This window comes from Syngnathoides biaculeatus, chromosome 3 (genome assembly GCF_019802595.1).
Source record: "Syngnathoides biaculeatus isolate LvHL_M chromosome 3, ASM1980259v1, whole genome shotgun sequence".
Classification (NCBI taxonomy): domain Eukaryota; kingdom Metazoa; phylum Chordata; class Actinopteri; order Syngnathiformes; family Syngnathidae; genus Syngnathoides; species Syngnathoides biaculeatus.
The window spans coordinates 32,879,233-32,902,773 of NC_084642.1; the positions used below are offsets into that span (position 1 = coordinate 32,879,233).

The window sequence follows — 23,541 nt, forward strand, 5'->3', positions numbered from 1 at the left end:
TCACTATAAATCACTGCAATTAAGGAAAAACACAAAACAAGATAGAATTCATTCATTTACATTGAGTGAATATTTCATACATATGCAAAATCAACCGCATGCTGATAACAAAAGTCACACTAGTACATTTTTGCAGCCCTACATGCTGACAATGCCCTAAAAGAACAAAGAGCAAAATAGCAAATCAGCCCAACATGAACTTCCTCAGTTCAACTAAAGATTTACAAATGCTGAATATTTCACCTGTAACACTGTCACCGAATGAATCATCCTTTAATATAACATGTACACAATCTGTTCTCTGATGTGCTGGAACTGAATGAATCATTCCTGCAAGAATAGGAAGATTTATGTATTTCGTGTTTTGTGCTGTCCAATGTTTGCATTCAAACTGTAACAAACTCGTCTGTGCTGCACTCCTCTTTCTTGGAATTGCTGGCAGCCTGGTCAGCAAAACTCTTCAGGAATCACAAGAAAGCAGAAACCAGTCAAATTAAGATAACAGATACACTAATCAATATCATAATATGTTATCAATGATACCTGCGTATTTGGTTGGTCATGCTCCCAAATCAGCCTTCCAACCACATTCCTCACTGCTTCAAAAACAATGAACAAAGTTACTAATATGTATTTGCTGTACTTCACTGTTTCGTTACGTTATCCTACAAAACAGTCGGTCATTCTCAACAAGTGGGTCTAGACCCAAAAGTTGCAACAGTTATGGTACTATTCATCTGTATTATTCATTTACTAATAAATAGAAAAACCTGTGATGTTCTACCTTCCTAAAATGAAGAGATCAAAGTCAAGATACAATAATTGTGGGCACATTTTGTGATTTTTACAATACACATTTTTGTACATCTCACTGTCATGTTCATCCTCAGCTTCGTCAATAAGAAAAACTGGGTTGCAGCTGAGTGACCAATGGAAAAACCAACAATTAAAAATCACTTCCAAACAAGAAAAGGTCACCCACATAATTGAATGACATTGAGCGATGTAAAAAAATTGTGCCTTTGAAAGTAGAAAACACTCAATTTTGACCACTACGCTCGGATGGGTATTCATTTAACATCGTGAGCTTTGTGAAAAAGTTGCCCAAATCATTTTTTAATAATAATAAAAAATATTTTTTGCGATGTCATTATTTTAGGAAGATTGGTTCCATATGTATGTAGAGACAGAGAGAGAGATTATCATTTGTTTTTATTCACTTTGGAGTCGATTCAAGATCGATCTGGGTGAAAATCCTCACCATGCTGCACTGGGACAGGAGGTAGCACATAGTGGCCGATCCTCACTGACTTTACACTCTGTCGCTTTTTACACACACACAGGAACAAGCTGTGAAAAACTGTGATCTTGTCCCAGAGGTACACCTTACTTTGAAAAATCCTGAAATAATAAAAATCACATTTAGTATAGAATCAACTGTGGTGATATGTTTAAATGTTGATATATTTGTAATGTCACTCACCAAAGGGTGTCCGGGTGTGCAGCATCATCACTGAAAAGGTAATCTGCTGTTCTCCATCCTGTAACTATTCCCTCCTCTTCTACTAAAAGGTAACACAATGACACCAAGTTGGTCAGACAAATGTCAATGTTGACATTTATCAATTCCATCTTAGACTGGGGTTGTTGCAAGCGCTATCCTCTTTTCAAATGTCTGTTACTGAACAAACTATATGTTTAAAATTACCATAGGTCGTGCTAAGTCTAATAAGTACAGTAAGTAAAAAATGCTAGTCACCTTGGATTTTTACGTTTTATCCTTCGTGCTAATGTTACATACGCATACAGTTTTATTTTTTTATGTATAGTAAAATGACCACACTCTTAAACGAGCTAGCTAGCTAAAAAGTACAGAATGTCCTGTATACATTGATTCACTTCTGGCACATACTTACACCAAAAATCCCGACGTGGCTGTGAAACACTGCTTGAAAACCAAGCTTTTTTATTTGCAAACATAATACCTTGGCTACTCGAGCTAAATGTTTGTCAGTGAGTTTTCATTAAAGTTATGGCTTCCTTGTGTCTGCCACACATTCAACCTGAACACCTTTTATGTTTACGTGCTTCAGAACTTTTTTTTTTTTTTTTGGCTGGACATTCCGACTGGCCTTGTCCTTTAAAATTGCTCTTAATATTGGACAACTATGTAATATTTTTCATGTTGTTGGCACCTTGCATTAGCTTTTTTGAATATTGTGTAAACTCAAATTGTTTCCACAAACAAACATGATAAACCATATTTCTGCTTCCCTTTGTACATTTTTTGTTCATTTGCACATTTTCATCATTATGCGAAATGTCACACTGATCCGTGTCACGATCACGGTGACGTTAGGGGAAAGCTCATGATTCAAGAAGTCTATATCAGTGGCTGCTATACTAGATTTCAACCGCTAGGTTGTAGCACTTTATAACGGATTACTCAAGATGATGATGAAAACCATGGTTCTTGTTTGTGGATCATAACAAATAGTCATAGGTTTGAGGTAAAATCAGGCAACAAATAAGCATCACTTAAGTGTTCCTCTTCATTCTTACCCTCCAAGAGTCCAACTTCAAGACTTTGATATAAAGACTGTGAAATGTTGTTTTTTTTTTTTTTTTTTTTTTAATGATGGTGCATATTCTGCTGGACGTTACAGCTGGCATGAGTGATAACATTTAAGAACTTGCAAGCCAAGCTGTTATGCTGTCAAATCTCACTTGTTCAAAACAACACAATGCAGGGTGGCTATGGGCCAGAGCCGCCTCACCTCCAACACGATGAGGTTCCAGTAAGAACAGCAGCACTGGGGTTCTGTGCAGGTCAGGTGTTCGTTGCTATCACACCAAAGCAAACGTTGCTTTCCTCAATATCAGTTCCGGTACTATCATCGAGCTTTGTGATTCACAGGATTGTCATCCAATCGAAGCACTTATTAAAGTGCACGATGTTTGCCAGGATGCTTCCAGTCCAGGCTTAAGACGCTTTCCTTCTGTCGCCACGCAATAGGTTCTTTTCAGATACTGGAATTGCAATTGAGTCCCTCTGCTGTGTACTGGAGAGTGACTGGTCCAGGAGCTTCAAAGCAGCACTCACTCTGTTGCTATGACAACAGTGAAGCCACTCCCTGTTTGTTTCCCAACCCCCCCCCATCTTTTGGTGTTCAGAGTGGCTCTTAGGAGAGGCTGGTGGTGTTCATTAAACATAGTCAAACATATTTCTTCCTAGCTTCCCATTTTAACAGATTCAATTGCATCAAAACATTTGTTGTTATTCTATATAATCAATGAAACATTTTGACATCCAGTACTGAACGAATAGATTGATCATTGGATATGATGATTCACAGAGAACATTTCAATGGCAATCAATTGCTTTTGAAGATAATTTTCTTTGGCAATTATTGTTATGTGAAGATCATTCCATCTTTGGACTATTATGGATTCTGTGTGACTTAATAACTAAAATAATAAATGACTTCAGCTCTAATTCCATTGTTATAATTTATTCACTCCCTCTTCATTCATTTTGCACATCCACTTCTTCCTGTGACGCTGTGCTGTACTGTATTTGGATCCTCGGCTCAACATCAGTAAGTCATATACTGTAGCTCACTAACGGTAAATTAATTGGAGCTGTCATCTGCATTGTTTGCTGCTGATTTTGTCCATTAAGTTTGCTTCCCACAGGGAGGATAGAAATAGGCTATGGTGATTTCATTGAACCAATCATCCTATTTTTGTCACAACCCATCAAGATGGAGGTAGGACCCAAATGCAGGAGTCGGGAGACGCAGAGGTAAATTGGGAAAAAAGTTTATTATTCCAAGGTCGGGGATCGGGCAGGCAGTCAGGTGTAGCAGCGGTAGTCAGGATGTTGGGCGTAGAGAGCAGATCAGCGGGCAGGCAGGAGTCGGTACACGGGAGAACGATCAAAGCAGGGAGGAGTATCAAGGGAGTCAGGCTTACGGGGTCGGTCGGAGAACAGGCGGAGGTCGGTACACACGGGTTGTCGATCAGAGCTATGGGAGTGCAGGAACGGGGCATGAGTTGCAACGATCTGGCGCCGGACCAGTCGTCCCCATGGTCCTACATACACCGGGGCCAATCAGCCAGCATGAGGCGTAGGTGTGCACCTCCCAATCAGCGCGGCCGTGCGGGAGTCCGCACAGCCAGGGCTGGACCATGACAATTTTGTCCTTTGTCACTGTTCCAATGCCATAACCTCAATTACTCCAGTGTCACGATTGCTGTGCCGATTCTGTTGTTCAATGTATTTTGACAAATCAAAAGGACACTTCAGTTAACTCACACTGTTGATCTTAAATTTCTTTTGAACATTTTAAAAAACAGGTATTACCCTAGACTGATGGCAAATAATCCAGCAAACGTTTCCACTCAATAAGGCTGAAATGCTTTTTTAAAGCATTTAATATACAGCCAGCCCGGCCGGTGCTTGCATGTTCCTGCTTTCTCCTGGTACTCCGGTTTTCTCCTACCCAAAAACATGCGGGGTAAGACATTAGAGACTAACTTGCTCTTATGTGTGAATGTGAATGTGAATGGTTGTTTTGTTTAAATGTGCCTTGTGATTGGCTGGCATCCAATTTAAAGTGTAACCCACCTCTCGCCCAGAGTCAACTGGGATCAACCTGTGTGACCCAGGATTTAATTTTTGAAAATACAGTTAAAAACGAGCATCCATTGGACAGGTATCATCAAGAGACAGCTGTGTGTTGTCAGCATAACCGTGTCTCGTGAAGACGGTGTCAAGTGAAAGCATATAAAAATAGAGCAATAACAAACCAAAACATAAACCCTGTGGCATATCTCAGGGTTATTTATTCAACTTTCGACAAGCATGTGCTTTATCTAAGTTTACCATAACACTTCTTTCGGTAAATTAGATTAAAAAAACATGTATGATCAGTACAAGTAATAAGAACCAGATGTTTTAGTCAATTCAAAAGAACAGACTGGTCTACTGTATCAAAGGCAGGACTTAGATCCAGCAAAATCAACATATTTAATTTTTGCCAATCGAGATTGTCACTAAAATCATTTAAATCAAAGGCAGTCTTGGTGCTATGACCTACCCTGAAACCAGACTATTTTTCAGAATTATTACAATCAACTAAAAAGTTATTTCAATAAGAACGAGTCTTTCTAAAATTTTGCTTAAAAATGGGATGCTTGACACTGGTCAATAGTTCATGAGATTGGTAAAATCCAAATTGCTCTTCTTGAGAAGGGGCCTTACTACTGCTCCTTTAAAAGCCGCAAGGAAGGCACCCGTCTGAACAGAACTAGTCCTGATGTTTAAAACGTCACCGTGGAACAGTTTGTATAATGCTTTAAAAAATAGTGTAAGGACAAGGTCGTGAAGATGTGCCGGGCCTCGCTGTGGAGAAAACTTTAAGTGTCTCAGAATTTACCAGGGCAAAACGGTCCACTGTTTTCTCATGTAAAGAAAGACATTCAAGTGTAGTCAAAACCATGTCACGATTAAATAAAATACAACATCTGTGTCAATCGTACCTCCAAAGAGTGCAGCAAAATCCTCACTGAGGGTGTTTGTTAATATTCATGAAAAACCGTTAAAATGAAGGGTTGAAAATGCAGTTGATAGTGGAAAATAATTTTGGTTTTGCCAACTGTGCATTTCTACAATTTTACAGCATTGTTGTCAATTTTGTGTTGTAAACTGTAGTATTCAGTGGTTTTGTTTTTCCTCCATTTCCTTTCTGCAACCCTGAGCCCCCGTTTTTGATGTCTTTATTTCCATCCATTCTCTGAGGGGTGTTTGCTTATGTTAGTACCTTTTTAATTTTGACTGGGCCAACCAGGTCCAGGCTTTGCAATTAAAATTGTTGACCATAGAATGGGTGAAGGGAATATATTTTCTTAAAAGAGTCAGAAATTCAGGGAAGATTTGGATCCACTTTAGAGTCCTTGTGCTGAATAATACTAGCGATATTAAAAAAAAAGCAATCAATGGTGATCGGAGACAGCCAATCAACAATAAGGAACACACGTGATCAATCCAAATTTATCATATGTACTATATTGTGAGTTGGATGTATGATGTATTGTGTAAAATCAAAAATGTTTAAAAAAATCCTTTGTGACTGAGACTAAAATGTTACCCACATGTAGATTCAAATCGCCACCTAAGAGAATGTTATCCTGCTTGTTTTGAATGATTGATAAAAATTCTGAATATTTCACAGTAAAGCTAGTGCACATATAAACAAATCAACACCGATTGCACCTATGGGCAAGTTAGAGTTTTCAATTAACCTCCAAAGCATGTTTTGGGGATGTGGGAGGAAACTTGAGTACCCAGAGAAAACCCAGGTCCTCAAAACTGTGAAGCAGATATGCAAACTTGTTGGCCTCCATGCCGCCACGAAAAATACTACATTTACAAAATGAAACTATTGATCAAATTATATGAAAGTTATTTTTGAAAGTGAAAACCAACTAAATACCACATGAAAAGCACTTGAGAAAGGAGTAATAGGGAAAGTCCTTTTTAGGAAGTACCCTCTCACAAGGGCTGGTTGGGTCCAAATGGGGAGGCAGAATTCTTGACCCATCCATCCATCCATTTTCTGAGCTGCTTGTCTTCACAAAAGTCGCGGAGGTGCTGACGCCCATCCTGGCTGTCATCAGGCAGGAGGCGGTGACATGCACATGGACACCGAAAACCTTTGCACTTACAATCACACCTATCGGCAATTTAGTCTCCAATTAATTAATGCTTTTGGGATGTGGGAGGAAACTGGAGTGCTTGGAGAAAACCCACGCAAGCATGGGGTTAACATGCAAATTCCACACTGGCGGGGGCGGGATTTGAACCTCCCTCCTCAGAATTGTGTGGCAACACTCTAACCCACAGGGGTCAAACTCAAGGCCCGGAGGCCAGATCCGGCCCACCACATGAGTTTATGTGGCCCGTGAAGGCAAATCTTGAGTGTCAATTTCCATGATTCTTGTGAAAATCTACCAAAATTTAAAATTGTCATATATCTTAAATGACAAAGTTGAGATATTACAAGTATTTTTGAGTTACCAAATGTGAAAAATTGAAGAACATTACCCTTGATTTCTGATTCCAAGATTAGTTCATAAATTGATGATGTAAATATGATGAGATCCATCCATCCATTTTCTTTGCTTATCTTCTGCTTATCCTCACTAGGGTCGGGAGTACTGGAGCCTATCCCAGCTGTCAAAGGGCAGGAGGCGGGTTACACCCTGAACTGGTTGCAAGCCAATCACAGGGCACATTGAGACAAACATCCACAGTCACAATCACACCTAGTGACAATTTAGAGTGTCCAATTAATGTTGCATGTTTTTGGAATGTGGGAGGAAACTGGAGTGCCCGGAGAAAACCCATGCATGCACGGGGGGGGAACATGCAAACCCCACACAGGCAGTGCCGGGATCGAACCCGGGTTCTCAGAACTGTGAGGCCAACACTTTACCAGCTGAATCACTGTGCTGCCCGAATATGATAAAGTGATTAAATATTTTTGTTCCACAGTGATAACGGCCCTCTGAGGGAAACCAGAACAACAATGTGGCCCGTGAGAAAAATGTGTTTGACACCCCTGCTCTAACAAATTATTTTCACACAAACGTCAGAATGTTATTATTGCACAGTCTTTAAATCGAAATAAATCAAGTATAAAAATACTGAATCATAGACACACATTAGCTCTGTGCTTTGTGATTGAACAAAATGGTGTAGTTTCCTTCTCCCACCTCCCATGTGACCTTCGTTAAGCTATAGCAAGTGTTTTTCCCTGCAGCGGAACCTGACACATCAAAGCAGCGGCCTTGAAATCACAGGTGCTGAAGGATTAAGGGCTGCCACAGGATGAGGTTTTATTGTTCACCTCATCTTTGATGTACTGTCACTTCAGCTCACTTGTGCTTGGAACATGGAACACGGATTGGCAGCGCAGGTTGACCATTGCAAAACTGAAAATATGTGTCCCTGGCCTCAGACAGCTGCATAAGGTTGAAAATAAGAGACAAATACATTTTAAAAAGCGATTGGTGTCCAGATTAATACCAATCACTAACCTGATTGTGTTGATTTTCCCAAGCAACCGCTGGGACGTCTACTTATGCTAATTTAAACCTCTGAACATAGAACAACTGATCTGATATTGGTGGCGCATTGGGCAACTAGTTGGCACATTTGCCTCACAGTTGTGAGGTCTGGGGTTCTAATCTCAGCCCCACCTGTGCGGAGCATGTATGTTCTGCCCATGCCTGGGTGGGTTTTCTCCAGGCATTCTGGTTTCCTCCCACATCCCAAAAACATGCAGTATAATAATTAAATTACTCTAAATTACCCTTTGGTGTGAAAGTGAGTGCGTATGTTGTTTTTTTTTTTTTTCGTTTCTATGTGCCCTGCAGTGGAATCTTAAACTCTGTCCCCTTAGCCTTATCCCACATGCTTAAAAAATGGCGATTGAACAGAACTTGTTTGAAGTCGCTTCTCTATCGCGTATTCCAGATAATATATAGAATAGGGGTATGTTTTTTGCCAAATGTGTCAGACTTGTCCAATAGATTTCTACAGAGAGGTCTCAAGTATTTCACGCAAGGATATGTACAAGGAATTAAAATTTTGACAGAGCAGGATGCAATGTCAGAGTTACAGCAAAATGTTGGCGATCGTTACAAAAAAGTTTGACGCCTCACAAACTTCAGATGGAAATCCAACAGGATAAAATATTGGAATCGTACTGCGCGTGTAAAGCAGGGTGAGTACTTTTTACTTGGAAAGATCATGAGTAAAATCATTGTAGTCTTTATAAGTGAGTGGATGTATTCATTTGACTTGGCTTGTCATGGAACCCAGTTTTCTGTCTAAAAGTCTGATGTGATACAAATAGGCAAAGAGACATTTCTGTTGCATGACGTCGTGTATTTACGTATCACGAACCCAATTCTTCAGCATAAAACATTACACACTTCATTCAGCAGGTCAGTGATACACTAACAAAGTGAAAGTTCTTCTCCTGCAATGTATAAGGCACTGATAAAAATGAACTCAAACTCAGAGAAGATACTTCTCCCTCACTTACCTTCGAACATACAACCTTGTGTTTGTTGATAATGTCCACACTTAGTTGTACAGTGAAAAAATAAGTATTTGAACACCCTGCTATATTGCAAGTTCTCCCACTAAGAAATCATGGAGGGGTCTGAAATTGTCATTGTAGGTCCATGTACACTGTGAGAGAGATAATGTAAAAAGAAAAAATCCAGAAATCACATTGTACGATTTTTTTAATGATTTGTTTGTGTGATACAGCTGCAAATAAGTATTTGAACACCTGAGAAAACCAATGTTAATATTTGTATGGTAGCCTTTGTTTCCAATAACTGAGGTGAAACGTTTCCTGTAGTTGTTCACCAGGTTTGCATACACTGTAGGAGGGATTTTGGCCCACTCCTCCACATAGATCTTCTCTAGATCAGACAGGTTTCTGGGCTGTCACTGAGAAACACGGAGTTTCAGCTCCCTCCAAAGATTTTCTATTGAGTTTAGGTCTGGAGACTGGCTACGCCACGCCATAACCTTGATATCCTTCTTATGGAGCCACTCCTTGGTTTTCCTGGCTGTGTGCTTCGGGTCATTGTCATGTTGAAAGACCCAGCCACGACACATCTTCAATGCTCTGACTGAGGGAAAGAGGTTGTTCCTCAAAATCTCCCATGACTTCTCTTTGTCATCCAAATGGTCATTGGCAAACTTAAGACGGGCCTTGACATGTGCTAGTTTAAGCAGGGGAACCTTCCGTGCCATACATGATTTCAAACCATGACGTCTTATTGTATTTGGAAACAGTGGTCCCAGCTCTTTTCAGGTCATTGAAGTCAAGTCCTATGGTGTAGTCCTGGGCTGAATCCTTACCTTTCTAAGGATCATTGAGACCCCACGAGGTGATATCTTGCATGGGGCTACACTCCGATTGAGATTGACCTTCATGTTTAGCTTCTTCCATTTTCTAATGATTCCTCCAACAGTGGATCATTTTCACCAACCTGCTTGGCAATTTCCCCATAGCCTTTTGCAGCTGTTTGGAGTTGTACAATTTTGTCTCTGGTGTCTTTGGACAGCTCTTTGGTCTTGGCCATGATACAAGTTTGAGTCTTACTGTTTGTATGGGGTGGACAGGCGTCTTTATGCAGCTAATGACCTCACTCAGGTGCATCTGATTCAGGATAATATATGGAGTGGAGGTGGACTTTTAAAGGCGGACTAACAGGTCTTTGACGGTCAGAATTCTAGCTGATAGACAAGTGTTCAAATACGTATTTGCAGCTGTATCAAACAAATACATTGTTTAAAAAAAAATCATACATTGTGATTTTTTTTCCTTTTTAGATTATCTCTCTCACAGTGGACATCCACCTACAATGAAAATTTCTGAGCCCTCCGTGATTTTTAAGTGGGAGAACTTGCAAATACTCCTCCTCAAATACTTATTTTATTCACTGTAAAATCAACTCGTAAGTGAAATATGACATCATCACTCCTTTAAGCCACATGAGGTTAGGGGTAGGAATTGAAAACGGGTTCTGACTTAGAACTGAGTCCATTTGAGTAGTTGCATTGGAATTGTACACCTCCAATTATGCCCAATTCTTCTTAATGATGCTTCATTTCCTTCCACTGCGTCACTTTGTTGTATGGTAAATTTACAACATAGTTTCTGACACAGACCTCCTCTGTTCAGCATGAAAAGAAAGTTACATCTTGCTGAACTTGTCAAGGAGAAGACTTCTCCTGTGGAAAATTGTTTTATTTACTTCCTGGTAGGCTACCACGTCAGAACTTGGAACTTTGGGCATGCTGGACTGGGGCAGTGTGTTTGTTGCCACAGTGTCGTGCGGTCCTTTTACACTGAGCAAGCACATCATGAGAAGGCCACTATCCTCAAGTCGATACACAAAGCTGACAAAGTTAAAGCTGTCAGTGGGACAACAGAATGGAGGTGAGGAAAAAAAGCAGCGACACAAAGTGAAGCATCATCTCCAGATTATTATGTCCAATAATTCAAGTACAATGTATTTACATACACTGGATGGTCAAGCACAACAATATACATTCTTCCACCCTTTACATGCACTCAGGTCAAAAAGCACAAAATGCTTTTTCAAAGATGCACAAATAAAAGCGTGGGAATACAGTGAACGGGAAGATGTGGTTGAACACATTCAAAACAAAAACAGAATTCACATTTATTTACTGTAGGTATGTGTCTCACCACAACTGTTTGTGACAATACCAAGTGTGAATGTTATTTGCACTCTCAGTTGCTCTCGTCGACCATGAGTCATCTTTTAGAGGCAAAAGTTTGCTCTTTGGGGTTCACACCTGGTTTAACAGCAGCCATCTAGAATAATGGCTCAACGTCTATCTGTGGTGATGTTTTTAATATTCTGTCGTCATCTTCTTGTGCACGTTTTTCTTCTCTGCAAGCAGTGGAGCAGACACAATGATACACAATAGCTAAAAAGGTACGCTTACAAGGCATGTTTGACGATTATAAATGTCTACATATTCATTATTAACTATGCCGTAATCAGTGGCAGTTTTCCACCAATTTTGCTGAGGGGGTTTGTTAGAGGGGCACTGTTTGAAACACACGCACACACACACACACACATCTAAATTTCTTGATTGTATTTGTATTAATTCAATTTATTAATTTGATAAATGTGTTGTATTTTGTATTGTATTCAGCACATTCTTTTAAAGGCTGACCAGGTACAGATAGTGCAAAATAGCTCTAGCCAGACATCTGTCCATTACATACAGTGGAAACTTGTAGTTCGAACATAATTTGTTCTTGTGAAGTGTTCAACCTCCAAAACATTTATTTCCAAAAAATTAATGTAAATGACGTCATTCTGTTCCCAACCTCCAAATCGTAAATTCCCATTTTAATTCCTATTTACGTGAAAGTATGTACACCCTGTATTTCAACAATAAACAATGCATAGACTGAAAGCAACTTAAATGTGTATCATTTGCCTTTTTAGTCGTGATGTGATGGGATCAGTGGATGGATGGAGAGAGTGAAGGAGGAAGTGTTTCGCCGAAATCACCCTCCATGATTTGGCTGGGTAATCCTCCCTTAGCTTCTCCGTTTCTTCTATGATCTGTGGCCTTTGCTTTGTAAGGCTAGTCACTCCTTTGGCAATAGTAGCTGCCTTTTATTAAAAAAAAATATCCTTTAGGATAGTCAAAATCGTCGACTTAGCCATACGATATTAGTGAGCAAGAGCCGTAACAAACGAAACGCTCCCTATTTTCTTACTTAGCAGTTATCTCCTTCCTTAAATACACAGTGGTTCGCTCAACTTTCATTTTCCTTTACTGTTGGTAGCACCACTGTCTTCAGACCTCTTTGAGCCCATGGCAAATAAAGTAGTGAGGGGAAAAAATAATTATGAGAAACACTCAATGAATGGGCGTGCTCGCACTATGACAACCTCCTGACTCGAAGGAGGAGGAGGTCGGGCAGTGGCTTGTTTCGATACCGCCCCATGCGCGGTCGGCATCGCTCGGCTTGACTCAGCATAGTTTCAGCTTTGTTCAGGTGTACGGACTGAGAATTGGGTTGAACACCGAGGCATTTTTCACACTGATTTTTTGGGTCAAAGTCCAATTTGTATGCCCCGCAAGTCGTTTGAACTCCGAGTTTCTACTGTATTCCCACTTTCAAAGACAAAAAGAACTATGGAGAGTAATACATAGTGTTGAAGTAATCCACTATAGAAGTAACAGTGATGATAATAGGCTAATTGTTTGGTTTTGTGTAATGGTAAAACTAACTAGCTTTGTGCTTTTTTCACCTTAAAGCCCAAGTGTCATCCCTATAAATATTCTAAAATAGATATTGTAATGAAAAAATACATATAACATTATTCACTTCAATGTCTATACGAAAAAATAAATGTGAGCGGAGAGCGCGTCATCCATGCACAAAGTTGCAGAAGTGTCATTCAATATCCATATATTATATCATATTCATATTCCATATCAAAGTGGTCGCCATATTGGCTGCATCCTCCGTCCGTGACGTCACCCGGACATTCGCCAATGAAAACACGCGGTGCACCCTAATTATGGGAGACAAACGCGCCCCTTCTGACACGGAAGCTCGTTTCGAAAAGGAGAACACCACACAACCGAGTGAAGTTACCAGGGCAATATTACACTATTGTTTCAAGCCCTCGGGGCAATATTGCACTATTGTTTCGAGCCATATTCAGATGATATGCGATCAAGGCCAAACGCCATCCCCGTCCGTCCACTTTCGCAGCGGAGATGAGCCATCACGGCTCATCGCAGCCGGCCGGTGTGGCTTATGACGGAGCCGAGCCGTGCTGCTTTAGGGGGTTGATCATAGACGCCGCAGTATGCGATGAACAACACAGTCGAGCCGGGGCGCTCTACTCCGTGCACGCGGCTGAGTGAGCCATTCTCAGCTGGGTTCTTCTGAGCCGCCCCCATCCGCAAAGCCTGACGCGCAGCCTTCGCAGAAGCTGTGACCGCCGAACGCGGCGCCTTGGCCCGTGATGCTCATTTTCGGCGCCGTGGTGGCATGTAACGGAGCCAAGCCACCCTGCTTTAGAGGGTTGTTCATAGACGCCACAGTACGTGATGGACAACACAGTCGAGCCGGGGCACTTTACTGTGCACACATGGCTGAGTGAGGCATTCTCGGCTAGGTTCTTCAGAGCCACCCCCGTCCGCAAAGCCCGATGCGCAGCCTTCACAGAAGCCGTGACCGCCAAACACGGTGCCTCAGCCGGTGTGGCTGATTTTCGGCGCCGTGGTGGCATATTATGGAGCCGAGCCGTGCTGCTTTTAGGGAGATGCTCATAGCCGCCGCAGTACTCGAACACCGTCGAGCCAGGGAGCATTACTGATCGCACGCGGCTGAGTGTGGCATTCTTGGCTGGGTTCTTCAGATTTGCCGCCGTCCACGCAACAGCCCGACACTGTCCGACTCCCACATCGACATATTTTTTTCATATTTCTTTTGTTACGTTATGAGAGACCGATTATGTGGTCCGCCCCAAACTATTGTTTTTTTGTAGCTGTATACACACCTACCTGTTATTTGCAACACACGAAGCTCTCGTCCTCTGCACCCGTGCAATCCGTTTTTCACAACGAACCGGGTCTCTTACAAACTTATGAAGGTTAAATCCATTCTCCCGTGTTCAAGCAATGTCCAGCAATGTAATGAGCCGGCATTTTGGCTAACACGAAGGAACAACAAGCTACCTTCCCGGAGGTAAAACTAATGGAAACAAACAAGTCCACTTGGGGGTGCCGCTGTCCTTTCAGTCACTTCTTGCTTCTTCTCGAAAACAAATCCCTCGAGAGGATTTTCATGGCGGGAGTTACAAAAAGCTGTTTCCGTCAAAATCATGTTTTGTGGTGAAAAAAACGCATGGGCCCATATTGGCTGACATTTTTTCCATTCATAACATACTAAAAATCATCCATTTCATGACAGTCGCCCTTTAAGCTCCATGTTCCTCAATGTACAATTGCAAGGAATTCGGGGGTTTCATTATCTATGGTCCATGGTCCAGCTATCATCGGGGAGGAGGCAGTGTACACCCTGAACTGATTGCCAGCCATTTGCAGGGCACATAGAGACAGACAACAGTCATACTCACAATCACATATAGGGACACTGCCCATAATGCAGATCCAATTTCTACAAATACCTCAGGCTCTTACAATAGTACCTAAAGCAGCAAAAGAACACACCCCAAATTCTTTCCCAAGTCCACAAAATGCATGTGCACACATTGTACTAACTCCAAAGCAAATCTCCAGGACACAGGTGATGGAACTGAGCTGTTGAAATGTTTCACTGACTTCTTGAGTAATGAAAATAAATTGCACTGATTTGTGCCTCTTCATTTTGGGTTTTTCCAAATAGTTTAAGCACATGGCCCTAGTCCCCCATTCTTCAAAAAGTGGGAACAGCACACTGGTCTGTCAATCCAGAGGAAATGTCCCTCCCTTCCGTGCAATGAAGAAACAAGTCAAGCATGACAGTCTCACCACAGTCCAAGTCTTGTGGTGCTCGAGGTGAAGCTCATCAACCCCCAATGCAAATTCAGCACCAGTAATGGTCACATTACTGTCCTCATTCCACTTCCACTACAGAAGATCCGACAGTTTGTTTATATCCTCAAACCTTTTCCTTTACACCCCAGTACGACCCTGATTTGCCCTCAGCAGATTCCTACTGTATTAAACCGTTTTGACAGGGTACTGCTTCGCGGTCCTGGAACATCAAGCGGTTTGCAGTTCAGTCAAAAGCTTGTTATTCCCTCAAATGATATGGGGGGCTTGTTCTACTATGTGGGCTTGGGGGCAATGCTTGAGCCTTGTTTTTGTTGTCGTTTGCTCATTCTCCACCAAATTTCTTTGGTTTGACTTGCTATTTTAATATTGAAATTATAGGCCTTCTTCATATTTTGGTTTATTAATAATATTATATAAGAGGCCCCATAGCTCAGTGGTTAGAGCATTGGTTTGGTAAACCAAGGGTGATCCCAAACTAATATGAGTGTTCATCTGAGATGTCACACTGTGGCAACCCCTAACGGGACAAGCCGAAAGAAACTTACTTACTATTAGTATTATATAACTTTTTTAGTTTGTGAAATTATGCATCTTTGGCTTCAACCATTTGGATGTCTGATGTGAATTTTCTCCAAGTTGGTATTATCTTGATACAATGAGCGTGAAACTAAAAAAGGTATGCGTGCCAGGTTTTCCATTCCCATTAAAAGGATGTAAACAGAGGAGGAACTTAAATGGCTTTAGGCATTAGGATAAGCAGTGGAAAAAAATGGATGGATCTGGATTCTCTCTAGTAGGCCATGATGCTGGGTCATGTTGAGATTTGTTTCCTCTTGTTTAACCAATGCAGGATGCAGCTATCCAAACAAACCGCTACCTTTATTCATAACACACACACACACACACAAAGCTCACAACTCTGTTTTCTGTAATTTGCTGTCAAGGAATGAAACTATAATCTGTCCGTTATTTTCACTGACTAGTTAATTATAGCTCGAACATCAAGTTTTAAATAGAATTTTTATGTAAAAAGGCCTTTCTGTCAGCTACTTCTATTTGGTTTTGTATCGGCTTTGTCCATATTTGGCAAAGACTGTCCCCTTTCCTCTGATTAGTTGCCTTCGTGTAGAACACGCAATGCTCACAATTCGTGAGAACACACGTGTTATGTTGTTATTATCTGTCATGCTCCTGGCGCCCAGCCAAGCTGGGCAGGGCCAGGCAATCAGGACTCACACACCTGACCACCCTTGTAAGCCTGCCGCTACTAGTACTTCTGTTCCTTTGGACTGACTTGCTGGTAACCGACCTCGAAACAAATAAAGACCTCCTTTGTACTGCCTGCCTGCCTCTTGAGTCGTGCATTTCGGTCCACCTTGGAGTCTCGTTCGTGACAGAACGATCTGGCCACAACATGGACCCAGCCGACTCAGAAGCCATCCTGTTTGAGCAGGAGGCTGCTCTCCAGGTAACCAATCAGAGGCTGCATGAGATCTGCACCCGGCTGGAGCCATGGCAGACTCAGGACAGTCGGTTCTGTACCTCACCCTGGGAACGGAGTCTCGTTCATGTACTGTGACTGTGCTCGTCGACTCCGGGTCGGATGCTAACCTGATAAATCCCCGCGTGGTTGAGGCATTGGGTGCAGCGACCTTCCCTTCCCAGCGGCTTCGTAATGCCTACGCCGCAAACGGCAAGTTCCTCTGCCGGGTAACGCACCGCACTCAGACTTTTCGTATGGTCTTTCCGGACGCTCACGCGGAGCGCATTGGCTTCCATGTTATCTTGGCGAGCCCGTGGCTCAAGGAGCACAATCCACACATAGATTGGGCCACGGGTCAGATGAAGGCATGGGGTGAGGACCGTTGTTAACGTTGTTTCGCTGTTCATATAGACGGGAGGGTTCAAGTCGCGCCGGTACGACTTGAGGAATCGAGTACTGCTTCGGAGCTAACCGTGGTGCCCACCTGCTATCACGACCTAAAGGAGGTGTTTTCAGTGACTAAAGCGAAATCTCTGCCTCCGCATCGGCCGTATGACTATGCCATTGAACTCCTCCCTGGCACCTCACATCCTAGAGGGAAATTATTTTCCTTAACAGGACCAGAGCACCAGGCCATGAGGGAATACATGGAGGAGTCGCTGGCCGCCGGCTTCATCCGTCCGCCGTCCTCACCAGCCAGTGCAGGGTTCTTCTTCTTCAAGAAGAAGGACACAACACTACGACCCTGCATCGACTACCGAGGACTCAACGAGGTCACATTAGAAAACAGGCATCCTCTGCCGCTGATCGCCACGGCCTTTGAACTTCTCCAGGGAGCCCGGATCTTCACCAAGTTGGACCTGTGCACTGCCTACCACCTTGTGCGGACCCGGGAGGGGGACGAATGGAAGACGGCATTCAACACCCCGACGAGACACTATGAATACCTGGTGATCCCGTTCGGGCTGACGAATGCCCGGCAGTTTTCAGAACTTCATTAACGATGTTCTCCAAGAATTTCTGAATAAGAATGTTTTTGTGTATTTAGATGACATTCTGATTTTCTCATCAGACCTGGCCTCCCACGTCCGACAGGTCAGAGCGGTGCTGCAGCGCTTGTTACAACATCAACTGTTTGTAAAAATGGAGAAATGTGAATTTCACCGAGCAGCAGTGTCCTTCCTGGGCTTCATCCTGGTGGAGGGGGAGGTACGTATGGATCCCGGAAAGGTCGACACAGTGCTGCGGTGGCCCACTCCACCTGTAGGAAGGACGTGCAGAGGTTCATCGGTTTCGCAAACTTTTACCGGAAGTTTATTCAAAACTTTTGTTCCATTGCGCCCCTCTGCACGCTCTTACATCCCCGCACAGCACCTTTGATGGGTCCAGGACCTGCCAGGAGGCTTTTGACAGACTCAAGGCTAGTTTCACCGCCGCACCCATCCTCATCGTGCCGGACCCGGAGCGCCAGTTCGTGGTGGAGGTCGACGCGTCAGACTCGGAGATTGGAGCCATCCTATCACAGAGGAGTCCCAGGGATGGAAGGATCCACCCGTGCGCCTTCTTGTCAAATAAGTTGTCCCCAGTCGAACTAAACTACGACATTGGAGACCGAGAGCTGTTGGCGGTCAAGACGGCAATGGAGGAGTGGCGTCACTGGCTCGAGGGCTCGCAAGTCCTGTTCGTGGTCCTCACCGACCACAAGAATCTCGAGTACCTGAGGACCGCGAAGCAGCTGAACGCCCGCCATGCCAGGTGGGCCTTATTCTTCACCCGCTTCCATTTTATTCTGTCCTTCCGCCCAGGCTCCAAGAACGGCAAGCCGGACGCCCTCTCACGGATCCACTAGGGGGAGCACAGGGAATCGGCAGCCGCCTCCATCCTACCAGAGGTGTGTTTCGGGTCCGGCTTCACCTGGGCGGTCGAGTCGCGGGTGTAGGAGGCCCTGAGGGAGAGGCCGCCTCCCGCAGGTTGTCCGTCTGACCGCCTCTTCGTCGCACCGTTGCTGCGGGGGGATATCATCACCTGGGCCCACACCAACAAGACGGTCTGCCACCCAGGCATGGCAAAGACTCGTTCAGTAGTCGAACAGAGATTCTGGTGGCCCAACCTTAGTAGGGACGTGAGGGAATTCATCAACGCCTGCCTGGTGTGTGCGGACAATAAGACGTCTCGCCTACGGCCGGTTGGAGAGTTGCGGCCTCCGTCCATCCCGTCCCACCAGTGGTTGCACATAGCACTGGAATTCCTCACCGGCCTACCACCCTCACAAGGGAACACTGTGGTGCTGTCTATAGTGGACCGGTTCTCTAAGATTGTCCACTTCGTGCCGGTACCAAAGATCCCTTCGGCCAAGCAGACAGCCCAACTGTTAATAGATGAGGTGGTTCGCTACCACGGGTTGCCCCGGGACATCGTCTCGGACATAGGTCCACAATTCCTTACCCGTTTTTGGAAGGAATTCTGCACCCTCATCGGCGCCTCGGCAAGTCTAACATCGGGCTATCACCCGGAGTCCAACGGCCAGACAGAGAGGGTCAACCAAGACTTGGAAACCGGACTTCGATGCTTGGCATCCAGGGACCAGAGCACGTGGAGCCAGCACCCCAAATGGGTGGAGTATGCCCACAATTCTCTAGCCTCCGCTTCGAAAGGTATGGCTCCACTCCACGTCGTACATGAATAACCTCCCTCTCTGTTTCCTTCATTGCCCACGGACTCCGCGGTGCTGTCCGCCCTGGCGGTGGTATGACTCTGCAAACGGACCTGGGAGGCAGCTCGGAGGATGCTGCTGCGCATGGGCAGCGTCTACAAGTCCGCAGCGGACCGCAACAGTTGCACCAGAACTCAAGGTGGGACAGCGGGTGTGGCTCTCCACCAAGAACCTGCCGCTGCGGATGGAATCACGCAAACGGGCTTCCAGGTTCGTTGGCCCGTTTCTGATCACCATTATTATTAACCCTGTTGCCGTGTCACTCAAATTACCTAGGTCGAAGAGGGTGCACCCGACTTTCCACATCAGCAGACTGCGTCCAACCCGTCCATCTCCACTGGTTCCTCCGGCCAATCCCCCGGTGTATACGATACGCCAGTTGCTGTCATATCGCCGCAGAGGAAGGGGGATCCAGTATCTAGTGGCCTGGGAGGGATATGGACCGGAGGAGCGCTCTTGGATCCCCCCTCATTTCATTAGGGACCCCTCTCTCATCAGGGACTTTCACGCAGCCCATCCTGACACTCCTGGGCCATCCGGAGCCGGGCGTCAGGGGAGGGGGGGTACTGTCATGAGGCTGATTGCCTCCAGGGCCAGGCAATCAGCACTCACACACCTGGACCTCATGAACCCTAATGACTCTTAGTATATATAGGACCCGGAGGACAACTAGTTTTCCGCCAGATCGCTGCCTTTGATCCCTCGTTCCCGCACTCCCGTTTGGCTGACTTCTGCCTTCTGTGTACCGACCCTCGCCTGTCCCCTGACCACCCTTGTAAGCCTGCTGCTACTCGTACTTCTGTTCGTTTGGACTGACTTGCTGTTAACCGACCTCGGAACAAATAAAGACCTCCTTTGTACTGCCTGCCTACCTCTTGAGTCGTGCATTTGGGTCCGCCCTCAAGCCTCGTTCGTGACATTATCCCAGATTTCAGCATTAAAATAGCTCATTTGCATTATTTCTGTTAAAATACTCATGTAAGGAAGAAGCAGTGCACCCTAAGTGCCTCAAGTGGGGACACACACTGACATAGGCAGATGAGGCATAATCCATTCCTGTCTCTCTTTAGATCATCAAACACTGTAGATTTTGTCACACATTTACTGTACATGCTGCCAATCAACAATATGTCTAAAATATTTAATGAACAGACATACATGCTTGAGTTCATTTGTGCAGAGGCTTGGAAAAGCACAGTGCTCTTTCACTCACAGTAGAAAGGTACTTGCTACCCCCTTTTTTGTTTTTTGCATATATCCTTCACACAAAACAGTTTCATATCATCAAACCAATAACACCCAGAGACAACACAAGGAAATAGAAAATGCAGTTTTCAAATGACAAATTTATTAAAGGCACAAAAAATTAAAACCTTTCTGACCCTCTGTAAAAAAAAGTTGTGCCCCCTTGTTAAACCACAAATTAGCAAGTCCATCTCTGAATGGCTCAAAAAAATAACAATCCAAAATTAGGGTTTTGGAGTGGCTAAGTTAAAGTCCAGATTTAAATTTAATAGAGATGCTTTGGTGTGACCTTAAACGGGCTATTCATGCTAGAAAACCCTCCAATATGGCAGAATTGAAATCATTCTGCAAAGAAGATACACAATTCCTCCAGAGCGATGTGAAAGACTCAATCACCAATTATCACAAACACTTGATTTCAGTTATTGCTACCAAGGGTGGCACAACCTGTTATTAGGTTCAGGGGGGAATTATGTGTTCACAAAGAGTCATAAAAGGTTTGGATTTTATTTTGCCTTAATTAATTGAATTGTCATTTGAAAAGTGCATTTTGTCTTTCCATGGGCTGTCTCTCAGTGATATTAAAATTGGTTTGATGATTTGAAACATTTGTGTGTGACGGTTAATGCAAAAAATAAAAATACAAATCATGAACGGGGCGAATACTTTTTCACAGCACTGTCACATTCAACTCTGCATACGCTGCAGCACATTTTCAAGACTGAGCACATGGGTTGCACTGGGGTATAAAGGCAAACCTTGCACAGGAAATCTGCAGTAACATCAGCAATGGCTACACATGTAAGTATAAAGAACCCTTAATACAGAACATTTTACAAATCTGCCTAGATCTGACAAGTTGACTAATCAACTAAATAATTGGTGACCAATCAGCTTACTAAATAATCCTTTTTTGGAGGCCTAAGTGGGGGTTCACAGTCAATACATGTCGGGACTGATATGCTGGAAGCCAGGTCCAAGTTGCTGACTATTTTCTTTCTCAACTGTCCAGTCCAGTCACTTTTTGGCATATCCTTCTTTGAGCAACGGGCCTTGGAATGCAGTATGTTCCACAAGCCCACTTCTTGAGATCATTTTTATCCGAAGGTCTCTGACAAACATCTGGTTCTAAGAGTATGTAACAGTGTCAACAGTTTATTAAAAACTGCTCAAGGGGTGCCTTTCATCACCTGCATTGTCACATAAATAAATGGCCTGCTTCATCAAAGATAAGTGTTGTGATTTCGTCTTGGTGGAAGGAGATCTGAAGAAGAAGAGGGGATTAGGTTGAGTGGTTAAGATTTCCCCTTGGAGTAGCAAGCATCCCAATGTGTTGAACTTGCCATCCCCCACCCCCACCCACCATAAATTACACCACCTCTTGTCCCTTGCCACGATTAAATCACAAGACCACAGCAGCCAGATTAAATCTGTAGCCTTGGACTGCTCCCCTGTCTCACTCTCTCTCAACATCCTCAGTCAAGTGGAACACATACAAACAAGGAGCACAAACACACACATTTAAACAGAAGATCAGCAATAGGTTATAAACACAATACTGTAATTTGTCACTATGCCACATCATCCACATGGTTACCTGTCACAACAAACTTGCTCTCTGATGACATGAAACACTGAACGTGTCCTGTAGCTCAGCCCTCCATGTAGAGCTTTGCCATCTCTTACTGAGACTGTAGCATTGGTCTCTGGGCTGAGCTCAGCTAACCCAACATGTTTTGTAAAATTCTTAAGTAAAATGATCCAGAAGTCCAAAAATACACTTCAATCAGACAAGTATTATTGCTAATTTAAAAGTAGCTAAGGTGCAGGTATCCTCCAGAACTAAATACTGTAATTCTAATGGTAGAGTGCTCATTTGTAGCTCAGCTACAGTCCGTAGGACAGGGGACTCACAGAAGTCGGTCTTCATGAGGTTGTACAATTCAGACATTATTGGGAATAATATGTCACTATTGTCAAGTCATCTGTGTTTATATACTGTAGCACTAATCGACAACAGAATCTCAACCAACATTACACAGAGCATATATATATATATATATATATATATATATATATATATATAAAATCCCACTTCTAATTGATTATAAATGTAATTGAGAAAAAAACAACACGTGAACAATACATTAGTAAACACTTGCTGACAGACAGGAAAACACTCATTTTACAAAACCTCAAACAGAGACCAGGCTTTACGGAACCACTGTCTGCCTTGGCCAATTGAGTTGATATGGAAAGACAGAGTAGATGGAGAAAAAGCAGATAGAGAGAGAGAGAGAAAACAGGAGAGGGGTTGAGTGAGGAGTGAATGCACATGAGGACACTGGACACAACTAAAAGCCGTACCAGCAAATGTAATATTCCCATGATTGTAGCAAAAAAAAAAAAAAACAGAGTTCGAACCCAAGGATAACACCAATACTGTATTTCATGAAAGCCCTTCACATCCCATAATTTATCTTTTTTGCAACATGTTGTTCAAAAGGGAGACCAGCTTCAGCAAGGGGCGTTAAGAGAAGAAGCCAGCTGACAGCACAGATACATGGTATATGGACACAATACATGAGAAAAAAACAGACATTACTTATTTTTATTCAGATTGATACATAAAACTTCAATAATGAAATACAGTACATGCTGTGTTGAACCATACGCAATGAGACCTAATTTAGACACGGTTATGAAACTTGAATTCGCTAAAGGTAACAATGAATTCAATTATACAGACAATGGCCAACCATTTGAATAAAAGGAATAGTTTATTTAATTGAAGCGTAAAAGGGAATTCATCATTAAATCTGTGGTAATTTGAAAAGCACATCTTTCTAATACAAAACTGCAGCCCTAGTAATACTAGGCAAGAGGATATTGGAATGTTATAAGTATGTGACTGTTTACTGAATTACATAAACATAT

The 23,541-nt window shown here is 43.2% G+C and overlaps 1 protein-coding gene and 1 long non-coding RNA gene across 5 annotated transcripts in view; one reads left to right on the forward strand and one right to left on the reverse strand.

Annotated features, from left to right (window-relative positions):
* Positions 1 to 42: 42 nt before the first annotated feature.
* Positions 43 to 23,541, reverse strand: part of terb2 (telomere repeat binding bouquet formation protein 2) — a 29,097-nt gene continuing 5,598 nt past the window's right edge. The window contains exons 1-5 of one of the 4 annotated variants that reach the window (XM_061815533.1): positions 1,917 to 2,073; positions 1,484 to 1,565; positions 1,262 to 1,401; positions 544 to 599; positions 43 to 458 (exon numbers count right to left, since the gene is read on the reverse strand). In XM_061815533.1, coding sequence (XP_061671517.1) covers positions 387 to 458; positions 544 to 599; positions 1,262 to 1,401; positions 1,484 to 1,565; positions 1,917 to 1,980 — 414 coding nt within the window. In that variant the 5' untranslated portion in view covers positions 1,981 to 2,073 and the 3' untranslated portion in view covers positions 43 to 386. Of the gene's footprint in view, positions 459 to 543; positions 600 to 1,261; positions 1,402 to 1,483; positions 1,566 to 1,916; positions 2,074 to 23,541 lie in introns of those variants that run through there. The other 3 variants (XM_061815531.1, XM_061815532.1, XM_061815529.1) reach the window with 3 other exon arrangements.
* LOC133498543 (uncharacterized) lies at positions 1,256 to 3,308 on the forward strand. Its single transcript, XR_009794339.1, has 4 exons — positions 1,256 to 1,379; positions 1,489 to 1,521; positions 2,751 to 2,829; positions 2,918 to 3,308. It is a non-coding gene; the product is annotated as an uncharacterized LOC133498543 (long non-coding RNA).